General features: G+C 44.3%; 1 protein-coding gene across 1 annotated transcript in view; it reads left to right on the top strand.

The window, feature by feature from the left end:
- The first annotated feature begins 343 nt into the window (after positions 1–343).
- Positions 344–20,913, top strand: part of LOC149316877 (polypeptide N-acetylgalactosaminyltransferase 12-like) — a 48,091-nt gene continuing 27,521 nt past the window's right edge. The window contains exons 1-4 of the mRNA XM_089516431.1: positions 344–741; positions 10,215–10,384; positions 14,618–14,807; positions 20,060–20,245. Of these exons, the coding sequence (XP_089372557.1) occupies positions 344–741; positions 10,215–10,384; positions 14,618–14,807; positions 20,060–20,245 (944 nt within the window). The remainder of the gene's footprint in view (positions 742–10,214; positions 10,385–14,617; positions 14,808–20,059; positions 20,246–20,913) is intronic.

Here is a 20,913-nt window from a genome sequence, read left to right as displayed (position 1 = left end):
CAATTCGCTCCTTCAGTTTCACTTTCGGGGCGGAAATAACCCGGTTTGGTGCCACTTCGGTTGCCATGGCTCCGTGCTGTGGAATTCTGGGAACTGGAGTTGGTTGTGGCACCGGTGCCACAACCAACTCCAGTTCCCAGAATTCCACAGCACGGAGCCATGGCAACCGAAGGGGCACCAAACCGGGTTATTTAGTCCGTACAGATGCAGCAGTAGTGGCGCCGTTGGAAGTTCTGAGGCGGGCGGTCCCAGCAAGGCGAGGCGTTCCCTCCCTCCCTCCCGCTGCAGCCTCTTCCTCGGTGCCTCCTGGGTCTGTCCTCGAAGGCCCATCCGGAGGCAGGGGATGCGTCGGGGCCGGCGAGTGCGGGGCTCCCGGGGGCCTGTGGCGCTGGCGGTGGGCCTAGCTCTGGGGCTGGGGGCGCTAGGCCTGCTCTTGCTGCTATGGCAACGCGGCCCTCCAGCATTAGCAGCAGCCCCAGAGCCAGGCCCAGGCGCTAAGGAAGGCCTGGTTTCTCCGCCAGCCCCAGCAGCAGCAGCCGAGGTCCTGCGGCGCCCCGTGTACGCGAAGCCCCCGCTGGGTCTGGAGACGGAGCTGGGGGAGCTGGGCCGGGCGGCGCGGCTGGAGCTGAGCGAGGCGGAGCTGCGGCGCCAAGAGGAGAGCGTCGTCCGCCACCAGATCAACGTCTACCTCAGCGACCGCATCTCCCTCCACCGCCGCCTCCCCGAGCGCCGCTCCCAGCCGTGAGTCGCAGCAGGAGCGCGCCTTCCTCCTCGGGGCTCTTGGACAACAGCTGCATCCACTCTTCAGAAATAACCCGTTTTGGCACCGCTTTAACTTTCTTTGGCTCAAGGCTATGGAATTCTGGGAGTTGGTTGTGGGGCCCACAACAAACTCCAACTCCCAGAATTCCATAGCCATGAGCCACAAAGAGTTAAAGCGGTGCCAAAACGGGTTATTTCTCAAGAGTGGATGCAGCCTGAGAAAGGCTGCAGAGACAATCCAGTTTGACACTGCTTTAGCTGCCATTATTATTATTATTATTATTATTATTTTATTGTTTATTATTTACTTATAGCCCACCTTTTTCCAGATATAAGGACTCGAGGCGGCCAACAGCATATTTGAAACAAAGCAACTGAAACGCAACGCATGGCTCCACGTTCTGGATTTCTCTCTGACAGAGAAGGTTAAATGTCTCACAGAAATTACAAATCCCAGAATTCCATAGCATTGAGCTGCAGCGGTTAAAGCAGCTTCGACCTGGTTATTTCTCCAGTACGGACGGAGCCAGAGAGGCACATTTATGGGGCACAGCGGCTCAGGGTGCATCTACACTGTGGAAATGAGGCAATGTGGCACCACTTTAAGTGCCATGGTTCTCTCGAACACAAATCATGGGATTTGTAGTTTGATCAGGCACTAGCACTCTTCGGCAGGGAAGGCTAAAGACCTAAAACTACAACTCCCAGGATTCCATAGGAGCAACTGCACTTGCAGCCATGTCCAACTGCATTATTTGTACAATGGAGATGCATCCTTAGTTGTGCTTGTTTAAGCTTTCGCATCCTGTTGCTTTCATGCTCCACGCCTGCAACTATTAACTATTCTTAATGACAATCTGAGGCTTTCCTGTCACTGTAATATTGCATCTTAAGAAGGGGGTTGGTATTCACAAAAGCTAATGTAAAATGGAAGTTAGTCTTAAAGGTGCTACTGGCCTGCCTGCCTTCCTTCCTTCCTTCCTTCCTTCCTTCCTTCCTCCCTCCCTTCCTTTTTATGCTGCAACAGATGCAGGGCTGCTTCTTTGAAAGCTGGTTTAAACCATCTGTGCTTTCTGACCCTTCCTTCACAATTGAAAGAGGGAGCCCTCTTCACAGTGAGTCTGACGACAAGTGAAAGGCTCCCAAATGTAACTGTGTCAGACGTTTTTGTGGACCACTGTAACTGCAGTGGATTTGGGGTTGGTCTCAAAGTAGACATACACAGGGAGCAAACATCCTCGGAGTCAGGGAGTGGTCACCTCAAAATGACAAAGATGGTAAGATGGAGGATATAGAAAGGGAGTGAGAACCTGACAAAAGAGTACACTTGGCCTTTCTTATCCACAGCTTCTGCATCCACAGATTTAAGCACCCACGGCTTGGAAATATTAAAAAAAGATATACCTTGATTTTGCTACGGGGCACCACTTCACTGTGCCATTGTACATAACGGGACTTGAGCATCCACACATTTTGGTATCCAAGGGAGGTCCTGGAACCAAACCCCAGCAGACACCAAAGGCGCACTGCAGTATTCAAAGGGATCTCGTAGCACCTTTGACACTAACTGAAAGAGAAGTTGGTAGCTTGAGCTTTTGTAGACTTGGTTCCCCTTCCTCAGATGCATGGAGTGGAGGTAGAGTACATCTGAGGAAGCAGGCTCAAGTCTAGGAAAGCTGATGCTACCAATTTATCTCTTTCAGTTAGTCTCAAAGGTGCTACGAGATCCCTTTGCAGGGTGATTTTGCAGACTAACAGGGCTCTTTGAATTCTGACAAAGTGATAAAAGCCAAATGGGTGTAACCTTTTCTCAGGTGGTGATGAGTTGGCAGAGTTAGATAACTGGTTTTACACAGATGCCAGAAGAGCGACAAATGACTTTCTGTAACCTTCCCATAGAGCAGAGGTGGGCAAAGTGCTGTTCTGGCACTCCATGTGCCCCTTTCCAGCTGTTTGTGATGCCCTGTGGCACAGTCATCCCAGCTTTGGTGGTTCTGTGGCATCAAGGCTTCAGTTTTATTCTCAGGGAGGGTCATACCAGTAAGCATTTAAACCTTCCCTGTCCACAGGTTGTCTTTCTTGAAAATGATAAGCATCCCTTTGCTGTGTCAGTTATGTTTGTTGTTGTCTGCCTTCAAGTCGTTCCTGACTTGTGGCAGCCCTACGTTGAACCTGTCGTGGGGGTTTCTTGGCAAGATTTGTTCAGAGGAGGTTTGCCATTTCCTTCCTCTGAGGCTGAGAGTGTGTGACTTGCCCAGGGTCACCCGGTGGGTTGCTATGGTCAAGCTGGGAATCAAGCCCTGGTCTCCAGAGTTATAGTCCAGCACCCAAACCACAACGCCACACTGGCTTGCCCTCATACGCAGTTATATGTTTTGGTACATCATCTCTGGTGAGAGTCACCACAAGCCTCAGAGAGAAATCTTTGTTCAGAAAACAAACTTTGTATGCATATGAAGAAAAGTTACCAGGAAGTACCAGGATCTTGTGTTACTGTAATCTTTGTGATAAGTACTTTATATATTTAAATTTTCTTCTGATTTCATAATCTACAATCCCTTTCTGGAGCCATGGATATTGTATATATACCTGGAATTGGACAGTTCTTTATGCAGCTGATGAAGTGGGCTCACTAAAGCTTATGCTTTAATACATTTTATGTTTTTAGAGATTATGGGACTCTTGTCACTTTTGTTCCCACAGATGAACATGGCTGCTCTTTTGGAAATGTAATAGTTGTGTATAAGAAGGAATATATACAAGCATCTTATGTCTTGCAAGCATCTTCATATGAAATTAGTGCTCCAAGTGACCCTATTTTCATATAAAGATTTGCAAAAAGGATAGTGCTGTATTTGTTACGGTTTTCACCCTAGTGCTGAAGGAGGCTGTTCTTTCAGTCGCTTTTCCCTGTCAACAGATGGACTTCATGGCTTTTCAATAGCCTCCTCACTTCTCCCATTCTTCTTGTTTCCCATAATTGCCTGTGAAGATGTGGTTTCACACAGTTCCCTTCCTTTTTAGGAAGTTTCAATCCTCATTTCAATATATTTTATTTATGACTGTTCTTGTGTTTCAGATCTAGGCATCTAAGAAGTAGGAAACACTTTACATGTACATAAACCTGTTACATTCTTTATCTGATCAAGTTCACATTATTAGTCAAATTTGTCCTAAGGTTGCTTAAGAGGGCATTGAATCCAAATGTACTCAATGGAAGCTACTTCGAAGCAAACGTCATGCTCCCAATTGATTCCTTCTTATCTCTGCCTGCTCTTGAGCAGTAGTGGCCTTTGACAACATTTTCTTACTGGACGTTTTCCAGGCGTGCCGCTCTTAATGGATGAAGCCGGATGCAGCTGTGTCCACTCCTTGTTTGTTCCCCTTCAAATGTTGCTGTCTCAGCCTGCACAAGCAAGTACTCTTTATGTGACATGTGGACGTTGTCAGCAGTCTCTTTGTCACTTTCAGAGCTGCTTGTTAGACATTTTTAAAACAAGACTTTCTAATATGATCTCAGATTGCTTGCAGAGAAAGAACTGACTGAATCAATTTATTCTTTGTGGCTAGAAGGAGTGTAACTTGCCAATGTTGGCTAGTGTCAGTGCAGGAAGTATAAACCCTGTGGCGTGTACTTTTCTACCACACAGGTGGCACACCAGTTTTTGATTCTCTACCTTCTTATAAACAGCTACTAGTCATTTTTCTGGAGAGCTATGTTGTCCTTTGCCTTTTGACTGTGTTGGGGTTTGGTTCCAAGATCCTCCATGTATCACAAAATCCATGGATGCTCAAGTCCCATTAAATATAATGACATGGCAAAATGGTGTTCCTTATAAAAAATGGAAAATCAAGGTTTCATATTTGAAATTTATACTTTTTTTGAACATTTTCAAACCATGGATGCTTGAATCCGTGTATAAGAAGGGCCGACTGTAACTTGAAATCTCTTTAAGCCACGAAGTGTTAATATTTTGCTTAATAGATACTTCACTGTGATTTGTCTTCCCTACTGGAAGAAGTCTCACATCTTATACAACTCTCTATCCCTCCATTCCCTTATTTTGTTTTATTTGCTCTTAAATAAATTGTGGACACATGGAAGAGAGGAGCAGAACAAAGATTTTGGTGCATGGTTTCCATGTCCAGAGGTTTCTTCCGTATACTGAGTTTCTTTCATAAATGTTTTTTTTATTTTCTCCAGCTCAGTTTTAGTGATGTGGAAGGTAGGGGAAGGCTTACAAATGTTGGGTTTTATATTGCAGTTCTATTTTTATCCAAAAGGTGGAGTTATAATTATGAATTAAATGGATCACTTATTTGAGCAGGTATTTTTTTGTTCACAATATGATATTTCCAATCTTTGGATCTCAGACTCCTCCTGTCTGATTGCCTTTGCCAAGGATTCTAGCACAGTGCTACATAATAGTGGTGGCAGTGGACAGCCCTTTTATATGCTTCTTTGTAGAGTGAAAGGGGATGAATCTAGCCCATTTCTATAAATTATTGCCTGAGCGTTTACACAGGTCCAAAACACACTGCACAAATAATCCAGTTTGGGACTGCTTCAGTAGCCCTGGTTCAGTGCTAGGGAATCCTGGGAATTGTAGTTTATTGTGGCACCAGAGCTCTGTGAACAATTCCATCTGTACAAAATTTGCATCTTGAAAAAAAAATGCCATCTGCCAGCCTGAGAGGAAGGAGACTCCGCCCTCCATAACTGCCATCCGCCAGCCAGAGAGGAAGGAGACTCCGCCCTCCATAACTGCCACTCGCCGACCAGGGAGGAAGGAGACTCCGCCCTCCATAACTGCCACCCGCTGGCCAGAGAGGAAGGAGACTCCACCCTCCATAACTGCCATCCGCCGGCCAGAGAGGAAGGAGACTCCGCCCTCCATAACTGCCATCCGCCGGCCAGAGAGGAAGGAGACTCCGCCCTCCATAACTGCCATCCGCCGGCCAGAGAGGAAGGAGACTCCGCCCTCCATAACTGCCATCCGCCGGCCAGAGAGGAAGGAGACTCCGCCCTCCATAACTGCTATCCGCCGGCCAGAGAGGAAGGAGACTCCGCCCTCCATAACTGCCATCCGCCGGCCAGAGAGGAAGGAGACTCCGCCCTCCATAACTGCCATCCGCCGGCCAGAGAGGAAGGAGACTCCGCCCTCCATAACTGCCATCCGCCGGCCAGAGAGGAAGGAGACTCCGCCCTCCATAACTGCCATCCGCCGGCCAGAGAGGAAGGAGACTCCGCCCTCCATAACTGCCATCCGCCGGCCAGAGAGGAAGGAGACTCCGCCCTCCATAACTGCCATCCGCCGGCCAGAGAGGAAGGAGACTCCGCCCTCCATAACTGCCATCCGCCGGCCAGAGAGGAAGGAGACTCCGCCCTTCATAACTGCTATCCGCCGGCCAGAGAGGAAGGAGACTCCGCCCTCCATAACTGCCATCCGCCGGCCAGAGAGGAAGGAGACTCCGCCCTCCATAACTGCCATCCGCCGGCCAGAGAGGAAGGAGACTCCGCCCTCCATAACTGCCATCCGCCGGCCAGAGAGGAAGGAGACTCCGCCCTCCATAACTGCCATCCGCCGGCCAGAGAGGAAGGAGACTCCGCCCTTCATAACTGCTATCCGCCGGCCAGAGAGGAAGGAGACTCTGCCCTCCATAACTGCCATCCGCCGGCCAGAGAGGAAGGAGACTCCGCCCTCCATAACTGCCATCCGCCGGCCAGAGAGGAAGGAGACTCCGCCCTCCATAACTGCCATCCGCCGGCCAGAGAGGAAGGAGACTCCGCCCTTCATAACTGCTATCCGCCGGCCAGAGAGGAAGGAGACTCTGCCCTCCATAACTGCCATCCGCCGGCCAGAGAGGAAGGAGACTCCGCCCTTCATAACTGCCATCCGTCGGCCAGAGAGGAAGGAGACTCTGCCCTCCATAACTGCCATCCGCCGGCCAGAGAGGAAGGAGACTCCGCCCTCCATAACTGCCATCCGCCGGCCAGAGAGGAAGGAGACTCCGCCCTTCATAACTGCCATCCGCCGGCCAGAGAAGGAGGAGACTCCGCCCTCCATAACTGCCACTCGCCGACCAGAGAGGAAGGAGACTCCGCCCTCCATAGCTGTCATCCGCCGGCCAGAGAGGAAGGAGACTCTGCCCTCCATAACTGCCATCCGCCGGCCAGAGAGGAAGGAGACTCCGCCCTCCATAACTGCCATCCGCCGGCCAGAGAGGAAGGAGACTCCGCCCTCCATAACTGCCATCCGCCGGCCAGAGAGGAAGGAGACTCCGCCCTCCATAACTGTCATCTGCCGGCCAGAGAGGAAGGAGACTCCGCCCTCCATAACTGCCATCCGCCGGCCAGAGAGGAAGGAGACTCCGCCCTCTATAACTGCCATCTGCCGGCCAGAGAGGAAGGAGACTCTGCCCTCCATTGCTGCCATCCGCCGGCCAGAGAGGAAGGAGACTCTGCCCTCTATAACTGCCATCCGCCGGCCAGAGAGGAAGGAGACTCCGCCCTCCATAGCTGCCATCCGCCGGCCAGAGAGGAAGGAGACTCCGCCCTCCATAACTGTCATCTGCCGGCCAGAGAGGAAGGAGACTCCGCCCTCCATAACTGTCATCTGCCGGCCAGAGAGGAAGGAGACTCCGCCCTCCATAGCTGCCATCCGCCGGCCAGAGAGGAAGGAGACTCCACCCTCCATAACTGTCATCTGCCGGCCAGAGAGGAAGGAGACTCTGCCCTCCATAACTGTCATCTGCCGGCCAGAGAGGAAAGAGACTCCGCCCTCCATAGCTGCCATCCGCCGGCCAGAGAGGAAGGAGACTCCGCCCTCCATAACTGCCATCCACCGGCCAGAGAGGAAGGAGACTCCGCCCTCCATAACTGTCATCTGCCGGCCAGAGAGGAAGGAGACTCCGCCCTCCATAACTGTCATCTGCCGGCCAGAGAGGAAGGAGACTCTGCCCTCCATAACTGTCATCTGCCGGCCAGAGAGGAAAGAGACTCCGCCCTCCATAACTGTCATCTGCCGGCCAGAGAGGAAGGAGACTCCGCCCTCCATAACTGTCATCTGCCGGCCAGAGAGGAAGGAGACTCCGCCCTCCATAACTGTCATCTGCCGGCCAGAGAGGAAAGAGACTCCGCCCTCCATAACTGTCATCTGCCGGCCAGAGAGGAAAGAGACTCCGCCCTCCATAACTGTCATCTGCCGGCCAGAGAGGAAGGAGACTCCGCCCTCCATAACTGTCATCTGCCGGCCAGAGAGGAAGGAGACTCCGCCCTCCATAACTGTCATCTGCCGGCCAGAGAGGAAGGAGACTCTGCCCTCCATAACTGTCATCTGCCGGCCAGAGAGGAAGGAGACTCTGCCCTCCATAACTGCCACCTGCCGGCCAGAGAGGAAAGAGACTCCGCCCTCCATAGCTGCCATCTGCCGGCCAGAGAGGAAGGAGACTCTGCCCTCCATAACTGTCATCTGCCGGCCAGAGAGGAAGGAGACTCCGCCCTCCATAACTGTCATCTGCCGGCCAGAGAGGAAAGAGACTCCGCCCTCCATAGCTGCCATCCGCCGGCCAGAGAGGAAGGAGACTCTGCCCTCCATAACTGTCATCTGCCGGCCAGAGAGGAAGGAGACTCTGCCCTCCATAACTGCCATCCGCCGGCCAGAGAGGAAGGAGACTCCGCCCTCCATAACTGTCATCTGCCGGCCAGAGAGGAAGGAGACTCCGCCCTCCATAACTGCCATCCGCCGGCCAGAGAGGAAGGAGACTCCGCCCTCCATAGCTGCCATCCGCCGGCCAGAGAGGAAGGAGACTCCGCCCTCTATAACTGCCATCTGCCGGCCAGAGAGGAAGGAGACTCTGCCCTCCATTGCTGCCATCCGCCGGCCAGAGAGGAAGGAGACTCTGCCCTCCATTGCTGCCATCCGCCGGCCAGAGAGGAAGGAGACTCTGCCCTCTATAACTGCCATCTGCCGGCCTGAGAGGGAGTTGGCCAGGCAAGTCCAGCTCCATCAGGACTAGCCTGGAAGAAGGAAGAGCCCTCGCTCCAATCCATCTGCCTTGGTCCAGGCCTTAGAGGGAGAGAAGAACCACTGGACCTCATCCCCTTTCCCTCCACCATTCCCTTTTCCTTTTGTTTCATGTCTTTTAGATTGTAAGCCTGAGGGGCAGAGAACTGTCTGATTAAAAACAATAATTGTAAGCCGTCCTGAGAGCCATTAGGGCTGAAGGGCAGGATATAAATGCCTAAATAAATAAAAAAATAAAATAAGGAGGGCTATGGTTAATTATGCAGTAAGTTCAGTGTCTAAGCAACCAGGTTTTGGTATTGTGATTGTTCTTGCACACTTCTGTGGTTCAGGGGAGATCATCCAGAAATGAAATCAGTAACCCCCCCCCCCAAAAAAAAAACCCAAAAAAACTTTTGGAACAAATGCTTTCCTAAAAGGTTATAGAATTCAGGGGTAAACCACCGGGAAGTTTCCTGGTTTGAGTTTTATATTGACAGCTGTGATTTCTTCCCCTCTTATGCAGCAAAGCACACAGCCCAGAAGGAGTGGCCTCTGGCAGCTCATAGTGACTACATGGTTCGCTTTCAAAGTGGGCCACTGCCACAGTTCCAAGAGCAGATTTAAGCTGTTCCTGAAAGGTCTGGCTCTTGCCCTATAAGCCCAGCCTTGGAACGGCTTCTGGCCACTTTGGGAGTGCATGCCATCTAAAAGCCAAACCACTTTATTTGACCCATAGTTTATAGTCCTTGTTGATAGGTTCCACCGTTATTGATGAATTTGTCAAGATTTACATTATCTCCTTGTTCTGAGGAATACAGCTTTGAAGTCTACTGTTAATGTAAAGGGGATGGAAATTAAAATTCCGCAATGCCTGAAAATTCAGAGGAGAGTTTTCTTTGTAAAGTTTCTTCCTCAGCAATTACCATGTGATCTGATAGAATGTGTCAGCTAACAAACAGGGAAGCAAGGGAGTGTGTTAAGTTTGTGCTGTCGCTAAAGTTGATTGGCATGGAGAGGAAGGGAAACGTTTTGAAGCCTCCATATGTAGAATTACATAGTCTCTGCTTCATTGTTGCATTTCTTTTAAAAATATTTATCTGAGTAGTAACACCAGGGTGGAGTGTGAATAGGATTTATGTATAATGCTATGTGGCTTTGACATTCAGATATACTGTACATCCCAACAGATGTTTGGATGCAAAATTGTGCTTCTTAAATATATGTTATGGATTACTAAATAGATCACAAATTGGAAAATATTTTTATAGAGCTGCTGCTTGATTTGTGGATGTGCATGATGAAATTATGAGATAAACTTCTTCGCTTAGAGGCCCTACCCTCCACACCCAGTTCTTTCTTTGCTTGGTTGCCTCTCTTTTGGATAAACTGCTGGTAATGGTATTGTTTTGTTTTCAGAACTGCAAATGTGTGTTTTTGTTACAGATGTAGAGAGAAGAAATACAATTATTATAACTTACCAAAGACTTCCGTTATAATAGCTTTTTATAATGAGGCTTGGTCAACACTTCTGAGAACAGTTCATAGTGTTCTAGAGACATCTCCTGACATACTTCTAGAAGAAGTTATCCTTGTAGATGATTACAGTGATAAAGGTAAGCTGTTTGTGATATCTCCATAAAAACAGTCTCTTGGCAAGAATTTCCAGTAAATGGAATGGACCTTGTGGTATACGACACTTAAGAGCAAACACTTAAGAGCCCATTTAGAACTAATTTGTACAACTTGGTATCAGTGATACAACAGAGTACCAAATATATTGTTAACAATACATATGAAACTGGCTTGCACTGAAATGGCTTGAAAATTGTATTCTTTAGCTAACATTTTAGCTTTGTTTCACATTTTTACAAATTACTTTTCAGCAACAAACACATGATATTCTGTCTTTATACTATTGTTTTGAAATATTCCCTTTTATTTAGTTAATTTATTTAGAGCATTTATACCATGCCCTTCAGCCAACTAGGCTTCCAAAACAGTTTAGAAATGGTTAAATTGATGGTTTTGTACCCAAAAACCTAGGGTCCCACAAATTGTAATCAATGGGGAAATTAATTTAGCTCAGTAGAGAGCAGCAAGAGGACCGTGGTAACTCTAGCTGGGACACAATCCTGTGTTTACCAGTTCTGAAAAACTAGAACTCCAGAGTGCTAAGGACATCTCACTTTTATTATTCGAACATCAAAAGGGATGTCAGCATTCACATGAAGAACATGATTGTTTTTTTCAGTTGCAAGTATTGATTAGATTTGTGCCTGTTGCTTTTCTTGTTTTTATGAATTTTGTAAGCAATCTGGGGTTCCACATTTGCAAAAAGGCAGATTGCAAATTAAATTATTAAATAGGATGCCCTAAAGATCATATTTGGTGGAAGGGCAGGGTAAAATTTAAAACCAACTGTAGATATGGAAGCTATAGAGGAAGGCATGTGTCAGGGTGGATTTGATTTAAATCACGATTTAAATTGCTACTCAGAAAGACTAGATTTAACCATCTATTCTCCCCCCCCCCCACAAAAAGGGCACTCTTCCTTGCTATCACTGTAATACATACAGTGCACCCACATCATAAGCGCACATACCATATGCAGCTTTCAACTTATGCTGAAAGCTGTGCAACGGAATAGGCAATGGCCTGCATGCACAAGCCCCATTGTTTTTAATGGGCTCAAGCATACACAGTATTTGCTTTACGTGGAGGGAATCCAGAACGGATCCCCAGCATAAGGCAAGGGCGTGTTGTATTTTACATAACTCAAAGTTACCGAAGATTAATTCTTGCTGGTATAGTCTTAATATTTACAACTAGATGAAGATTTCATTTTTAGAATTACAGCATTTCAGATTAGTTTTACAGTTACAGCTAAACATATTGATTTGGTTATACAAGTAGAAACACATTGTAGACAGATAATTATGAAATTATTGCGAACTATCACCAATTTAAAGAGTTAGGACCAAAACAGTCCGGCAGCTTCAGCTGGCTTCAAGGCATTTATATGCACCATGCCCCCAAGTTGCCCGGAGGTTGCGCCGGTGATTACACTCCGGGCGGCTTCCTGGAGCCAGCAAAAAACCAGCTCCAGAGGCAAATGGGCAGCTTTTTTCTGCTCCTATTTGGGGTGGAAGCTGGCTGGATTGGGACTGCGTGTTTGCCGCGGCCCCAATCCGCCTAAATGGGGTGGCTCCAAGCTGCCTCATTGGGGTTGTCTGTTTTTGCCCTTAATCATTCATATTTGGACACTTTTTCTGCTGTACTTTATTGGAAGGAGAAAAAAAACCACATTACTTTAATAATAACAATTTAAATACAGTTGCCCCTTAGAACTCACTAGGGATCCGTTCCAGACCCCCTGCACCAGTTCTGAAACTCATGCATATTCAAGCCCCATAGGCTTGAATGGTGCGTGTGAACGAGGGGCACATGGCACGGGGGCGCGCCTCATAGAGGCTAATGCCGGTTGCCCCTCTGCAGATTTTCAAGTCTGTGGATTTCAAGTCCGCGGACTTGGACAGGTGACTGTAGTTTACTTTAACTAAAACAACAATCCAAAGACATGTGAAATATTTTGTTCAAAAGGTTTCACTTTTATTTTTACTGCTTGCTCTTCCCTTTTCACACTTAGCTTCTTCTGCAGATCTATTTCACTCCCAGTCTCCCAACAATCCATTCATTGAATGTTTTGGAATTTAGCACTTAAGAGATAAAGGATTGATTCTGTGTACTGTACATAGATTTACAAAAGAACAATGGGATTGTTATCTCTGCAGACACAAATTCACAATTTTGAGAACCGTAAAAGCAAGGATCTGTTGTAATATCTTCTAGATAGAAAAACACTGCCCAGTAGTCTTACAGGAACCTCTGGAAGAATTCATTTACCAAAAAAGTTAAATATTGCATGAATATACACTCTCATGCTACTTAATTAAAACTACTCCTAATTTCATGATGAATAAATAACCTTTGTACCATAATGTACTAGAAAGCTATCTTAGATAGATTTTTTTTCTCAAAAAGCATTTAATTTTTAAAAAATCCAATTTAAATGTAAAAATCTGATTTATTTATTTATTAAAAATTGATTTGATCCATATAAAACCAATGTGAAAGAATTCCTCACCTGCTGCACAATATGGCATGATGATTTACTATTGGAAGGAAAAAGCCCGCATTGCTACATATCTAGAATTTTGTAATACATAAAAACTATGAAAGAAGTTGCTTTCATAATTTGATGGTTCATTAATTAATGAAATACTAGGGTTTTTATTAATAAAGATGGGTCTATGTCAATGAATTAGTGTAGAAACATCATAGTAAATAATTTACAATCAATGGCAGGCATCTACTGTTACATTCACCTAGGATTTGTAGATTTCATAGTTTATCACAAATAACTTAGGGGCAAAACAGATGGTGGGCAAGGGGTGGCTCTGTGCTGCCTCTTTGCTCATCTGATCGGGGCTGCAGCAACTGCATGCCGTGGCCCCGATCTAGTGTTTTTCCGGCCCAAAAAGAAGTGGCAAAATGTTGCTTCTTTTTGGCCCGTAAAAAGGGTGCTCTTGCTGCCACCACATGTTTCTTCGGTGCAGCGTGTCTAAAAATTGCACCAAAGAAATATTGTGATGCCGCCCACCTTTTGATCGGGTGGGTGGCATGATGCCACTTTAGGGTGGAGTCAAGGTGGTCAGTTGCCATGCCCCACTCCACCCTGAAGTTGCCTCTTTTTAAGGCATTTGAATGGCTCATTTGTATAGTAATTAACAAAGACACCAACAATGAAAAGAAAAATGAGCACTGAATTTTGAATAGAGGTCTCTGTAGAACAAAATAATTTTATTCTGCAGGATATGTGGTAAAAGCCAACTTAGCATGTTTTCATGCATATAAGTCTAACGGATGATTTTTTGTATAATTATATACACATTTATTTCACCAGCACTTGCAAAATGTACATATAATTTTATTTTTTATGTGGAGTTTGGTTTACTAAGTACCCCTAGTATTTATGTTATTGACAAATAATTTCACTCTATTGTAATAATTTCTGGGGTCCCGTCCATTCAGATCCTAGGCTACCAAAATGAAATGGAATCACAGGTGGGCTAAAATGATGGTTTATTGATTACATTGAGATATTAGAGGGATGCAGCAATAAAACCAAAGGCACAGGCAAAGTTAACTCACATTCTTTCACTTGATTGAAGCTGTTCTTTGTCACAGCTGTTGTTCGCCAGGATTTGCATGATGAAATAAACCCTGTCCTGAAAGATCAGATTCCTTAGCCTGGCTATGTCTGGTCACTCCCCTCAGGACCAGACTGCTGGCCTGATTCCACTCCCCACCCTCCCCAATCTTTAAGTATCCTTTCTCTCTCATTCTGAAAAATACTAACACTTCCTCAGGCAAAGTGGGAGATTACCCCAGTCTGTCTTTGCTAACTCTTCCAGAAATTCCAACTCCTGTATACTAACTCTTAGCACAAAAGCTCCTAGATGGCTTCTAGCATAGTTTAAACTAATGAAAATAAGACAAACGAGTAAAATAATAACATTAGTGAAAGGCAGCAGATTACCTAAGAACCATTTAAAATCCATGGATCATATAAAACTGGTGTTCCTCCAATGGCAGAAAGCTATTTGATCAAGTGGAGGCATCTATCAGCAGAAGGGGGAGGGAGACTATTTTCAGCGGTTCTCTCTCTCCTCCTGACAAAGAGCAAAAATGGCCTATAACATGGATTTGTTGGAAACATTTTGATGAAAAAACAGTATGTTATCAGATGCTTTGTATAACATCAATTTCTTTATCTCTTTTAACAGAACACTTAAAGGAGAAATTGGAAAACTATGTGGCAAATTTGCGAAAGGTACGGCTTATCAGGGCAAATAAGAGAGAAGGCCTGGTCCGAGCGAGACTGTTGGGAGCTTCTTTAGCTAAAGGAGATGTTCTTACATTTCTCGATTGTCATTGTGAATGCCATGAAGAATGGCTTGAACCATTGTTGGAAAGGTAACTTTCAGATAAACACTTAAAATATTAATTCAGCAGTGAGATGTATGTGGTAACCTTTGTGGATTTATTTTTAGCAGGGACAGTTGGTGTTTCCTTCTATAAATTCAGTTCCGTGTAGTTCATATGAATCTAAATGCAACATGATGGAGGACAATTATATTGATACTTCTTTCACTAGCGTTTCTTGTAATGCATGGTAACACTTTGTAAAATTATGTAAGATATTTTCATTTTTGGATAGATGGATAGAAGGAAGGAACAAGTGGGCAAAAGAAAAAGAGAAGGGCACAATTAAAGTTAAAATTATAAATATCTGTCCTGAAATTTACAAATTGTGGTACGAAATATTTTGTACTACAGATGTTTTTGACTATCACAATTCTTTACCATTGACCATGTTGGGTGATGCTTTTGGAAATTGCAGTCTAAATCATTAGGAGAATCAAAAGGTCTGCTCTTCTGATATAAAGTTAACTGATAAGTTTTGGGTCGCACAAGAGCTTGCACAATGTTTCATTCCAGTCTTTTCTGTGTAGATACATGTGGATGTAGAAGCTTGTGCAGCTTGGAACCTGCCCCATGCAAGGAGGACTAGTTATGGCGGGTTACAAACCACCAGGTTGCGGCGGTCTCCTGCCGCCGCTGCTTGCAGCATCCGGGAGCCGCAGCTGCCACACCGCAGGGCTCCCAGACGCTCTGAGGAAGGAGCGCGGAAATCGCGCTCCTTCCTGGCCCCCTGAATTGGTGCCGCAAAGCGCAAGACGCGCTTTCGCGGCGTCACTTCCACCATGACACGTCTGGACGCTATGCGTCCAAGACGCCAAAATGGTGGCAGCCGTGTGGAACAGCCGCTGCCATTTTGTGCATGCAGAGCGCGTACTAGGGTTAGGGGGCTGCGGAAGCAAAGCCTCTTCCTAACCCTAGTACGCGCTCGTCGCGTACTTTAAGGCCTGTTTGTAACGAGCCTATAATAGCTTTAGTCCTACAGGAGAGAGAATTTAGAATAAGCTATTTCTGCTCCAAATTGGCAGAAGGGAGCCTATGCTATTTTGAGAGGATGGTACTGGGTCTGTGAATATTGTGAACTGGGCTTAGATTACGTTAGGACAGTAATGTCCTCATGGAGGTTTACTAGTTTGGAATGTGGAACAGTGAGGAAAGGGATGTTGTAGAATACAACTATGTGCCTGACCTAAACATGCTTGATGCTAGGCAATGCTTGGATTTGGTAAGGGCAGAATTAAGGCATGCACACTTGATGTTTGAAATGTAACATTTAGAAAGGAATGAGCCTTCCTTTCTAAATGTTACATTAGAACAGTAGTAATGTAATAATGTAATAAAGTTTATTCGGTCATTGACCAGTATAAAAACAAATCACACAAGCAACATATCAATATAACAATAACAAATTAAAATATAAACTGATAGTAGACTGTACATGTACGGTATCAAACAGTTCTTTCTACACGGTAATAAAATGGCCATTTGACAGCTGAGGGCGCAGTTTACAAACAATGTAACAGAATTTAGCCACCTTAAGGGATACTGTAGAATCATTGTTGTCCAATAGGAGGCGTAAATAAAAGGAGTCAGGTTTGCCTGGGAATTTACACAGTAGTGGGCTAATCAGTTGGTGACGAATGTCTCTATAGAATTGACAATAAAGGAAAACATGCTCATTGGTTTCAACAGTGCCCGAGCCACATGGGCAAAAACGGATTTCAAAAGGTGTTTTTTTAAATCTACCTTCCAACATGGCTGTGGGCAACACATTGAAACGTGCCAGAGTTAGAGCCCTTCTGAACTTCGGGAGGGTAACATGGAACAGATATGGAGCTGGGGAGGGGACCAAAACTAGTTTGGAATGTGGAACAGTGAGGAAAGGGATGTTGTAGAATACAACTATGTGCCTGACCTAAACATGCTTGATGCTAGGCAATGCTTGGATTAGGTAAGGGCAGAATTAAGGCATGCACACTTGATGTTTGAAATGTAACATTTAGAAAGGAATGAGCCTTCCTTTCTAAATGTTACATTAGAACAGTAGTACTTTGAACTTTGGTTTCCTTATATAATTATGACTTAATGGTGGTTGTCAGTTACTTATGTATGGGTTTGGCTATAGAGACTTGCTTTACCACGTTTGAAATAACCAAAGATATTAGTGTCATTTCTAGAGCAATACTTTGTTAGTCTCTGGCACCTTCAAAGTTAATATATTTGTCTTGGCATGAGCTTTCATGGAGACAGTCCACTAAAATTATGCTATCTCCTGAAAAGTTATATCATATAGATGTTTTGGTCTTTAAGGTGTCACAGACTTTTTCTTATTGTTGACATTATGGATAAACCACAAGATGGCGGTATAGTGTAAGATTTAGAATGAAAATCAGTTATCTTTCTCACCTTTAACTGCCTTCTGAGCATATGGTCTTCACTACAATTCACAGATTCCCAGTTTGTATGTTTTTCCCCCTTGCAAGTATTATTTACTTGTATGAGCTGATAACTCATGGATGTGCCACAGCATTATCCATTATCCACTAGTACTGATGCAAATGAGCTGTTACATTATACTGCTTACATGCAAGTGTGTATTGTGCCATTGCACAATTTAGCCTGGTAATGGGTTTTGGCTGTCTAGTCCTCAAGCTTCTGCATCATTCAGACCTTACTGGAATGAATTAAATGCCTTGTTGCAAAATATTACAGAGCTACAGCTTTCTACAAAGTGAGTTGCTTGGTAATAAAATAAAATAAAATAAAATAAAATAAAATAAAATAAAATAAAATAAAATAAAATAAAATAAAAAATAGCTGTTAGGGCCCAGATGAAGGATGAACTTAGAAATAGGGAGTGTGGCTTGTTAAGTGGCATTAACACTGTATGTTGAAACGGTTGAGCTTTCCCAAAATATGGTGTTGCTCTGGACATTGGGAAGTTTTGTAATTGCTACTTTTAACTGGTTGTTGGAGAGGTAGGAGCAACAATGCATGTTTGAACAGGGATTGCTGCAGGTTTTTGTTCTTGGGTGCTTGGGTTTAACATCTATGAGTAACCCACCCTTGCTGTGTACTACTTCTCTTCTTTTCTTTTTCCTCACCTGTTCTGACTTCATCTTCTCTGTGCTCTTCATTTTCTGTCTTCCCCTTTAGCTGTTTGGCAACCAGCCTGCAGCTTGCCTGTCTGCCTGGACTGTGGCCATCTCACTGACAGACGTAGTCAGGAAGTATTGGCCACTGAGCTCTTGAAACTACTTGAACTTGAGAGTGAGTAAAGTGAATCTCCTTGCACATTTCAATTCGGGAGGTGATGGGTCCTTTGCTATCCTTTGGCTTTACATCTGTTCAGCATGTCTTTAGCCTTAATATTTCATCACATTCTTGGGCAAAAAGCTCAGATTGGCAGCACCTATAGAAGCTTTTTTCTTTTCATTGCTTGTACCTTTCAGTTACTAAATATTACTTCTACTGCTGGTAGGGTTGCCTTGGGCTGTAATATAATGGCTTCACATTTTAAAACGAAATTTGTAAATATTACGATGCAAGTAAATATGCTTTCATTCTCTTTGAACCCAGATTGATTTGTTTGGTGAGAAGGGTAAGAGGTCAGTCACTAAGAACTATCACCATATGTTGTTTCTTCATTCACACTGGTTGTTAAAAAAATGGGAACCAGAAGGACAAAATAAGTTATGCTCCATCTCTGTTAAAGTGGCTAAATAGTAAAATGTCTTGAAAATTTCCAGCTGTTAATATATTTGTACATAACTTCCTTTCTACAGAGCACAGCTGTTAAGCTCAGTACTTGTGCCTCTGCTCCAGTTGTTTATTATTATTATTATTATTATTATTATTATTATGTTTATGTTTATGTTTATTTTTATCCCACCTTCCTCCCAGTACAAAGATTCAAGGTGGCTAGTTTATAGCTATTGGTAAATTCACTGACGTTAGTAAAGTAATTGATTACCCACACTCATTGCTGAGTGCCATTTCTTACTAATGATATCTAAGCAAGTTGCATTTCATTATGCTAGAGCCACATTCCCAGACTGTGAAGTGAGATGCCCTCAGCCTGGGTGCATTGTGAAATACTTCTAGGAGTTTGCAGAGGTAACAATGGACTGATCTGTCAGTATATGAAAAACAAAGGACAGGTGGATCACAAGTTGAAAGCTCTGTTTGTTTGCTTGCTAGATAGTTTGCAAGAGTTGTAGAAGTAGTAGTTGACAATTAGATTTCCTATGAGTTTGTTTTGGGTGCCTCAGGTGCCTTTAGACCTTGAGTAAAATTGACTGTAATGAAAATAAAGGTCAAATATTTCTGATGCATGCATACGCAGGCACACATATACATATATTTGAGGCTTCACCTGCCTATCTCTTTTCAAAATCTGTTTTGAAAATTCACTCAGTAACCAGAAGTTGGTTAAGAGGAAACATGTAAATCTTACTGAAATAGAAGAAGAAACTGAAATATTTGCAGAAAATGAAATATATGTAAATAATTGGGGTTTTTTATCTTCCCCAGTCTTACTTTACTCCTTAGCAATCTAAGATGTATTTATTATAACTTAGCATAAAACATTTTATTGTATGTTTATAAAGTATACATTTCACCATATATTTACTGCATGAAATTTATGGAGAAATTTAATTAAAATTTAATTTTTAATGAAATGAGATTTAATTTTAATTTAATTAAAAACTCTCTCAAGGTGACTTGAATAAAAGATTCTAAGCATGGCTACTCAGTAGCTCTGTTTAACCTGAGAGCTGTAGACAGATGGGCCAAATAGAGTGGCTAGAAGCCGCTTCGGAGATATGACATTTAGTGGCTGGAAGCAGCCCTTAGGCGGCCCTAAACTGCCAGCAAAAGGAGTGGATTTAATCTGCTCCTGCTGGTAACTTATTCGGGATTACAGTGGCAGCTCACTTCAGTAGCGGGCTGCCCAGTCACCACAGTCTTGGAGCGATTGTGGCTGGAGTGACCAGAGATGACTCCTTCCAGGTTGTCTGCTTCAGCCCATAATCGAAGAAGTGTTTGAGAGAAATTGAACTAGAGGCAAAAGCTAACACTGTATGCTTGTACCTTTCTTAAAGTGTTATAAAAACTTTCTGCAGTAGAATGAAAATCAGTAAATGACTACCCATCAATATTTGCAGAAGGGAAGAAAATACTCTTTCCTATTTCAAACTGCTTTCATGAACGTGGAAATAATTTTTCTTTATAAACTTGCTTAGAATTAAAGAAGAACCATCAGCTGTTGTATGTCCTGTGATTGATGTGATTGACTGGAATACTTTTGAATATTTGGGAAATGCTGGGGAGCCACAGATTGGTGGCTTTGACTGGAGACTGGTCTTCACATGGCATACTGTGCCAGAGAGGGAGCAAAAACGGAGGAGATCCAAGACTGACGTCATCAGGTCAGATTTTATTTTTTTTTACTCTTTTTGCAAAAAAGAGCTTGTCCAGGAGCCAATGGGGGACAACTACTGTTGGAACTATAGAATTGGCTAGGAGTTCTCCATTCTGCAGTAGTGTCTCCATTCGCCCCAGAAACCTATTCCAGGGGGCTAGAAAACCACCAGAGCTGGTTTTTGAGCATCTGTGAGGAATGCAGGTGGTGGTGCAGAATACTTTGTCCTGTTTTCATGCACAGTGTTCGCTGTCTGCCCTTGGTTCCTACTTATGCTTGAAGTATGTGTTTATCTGATAAACTTATTGAGACGACTAATTGAAAATTACCACTCAGGACTGTTATTGAATGTAGTATCTATAACACATGATATACGTTTGTAGACTGTCACACTATAATATACACTGGCCTTCTAATTGAGGTCCATAGCCTTGCTTTTTATAAATATATTTTGACATTGTGCATTTCTCAGTACAAAAAGTTAAACCAGTAGCTGTGGAGGTCAGAAACAATATTTTAAATTAATAGGGCACAAAAGAAGATCAACTGGTGTTCAGTTCATAAGACCATGGCAAATGGAACATTAGTTACAAATGAGTCATCATTTGGAACCCATCTGGAATAGGTTTTACACAGTCATCTTCATTGAATGCTAAAATGTTATCTTCAAATTGC

Source organism: Sceloporus occidentalis, unplaced genomic scaffold (genome assembly GCF_023333645.1).
Source record: "Sceloporus occidentalis isolate IW3139 unplaced genomic scaffold, rSceOcc1.0.p SCAF_3, whole genome shotgun sequence".
Lineage (NCBI taxonomy): Eukaryota > Metazoa > Chordata > Lepidosauria > Squamata > Phrynosomatidae > Sceloporus > Sceloporus occidentalis.
This window is presented reverse-complemented; position numbering and strand designations above follow the sequence as displayed.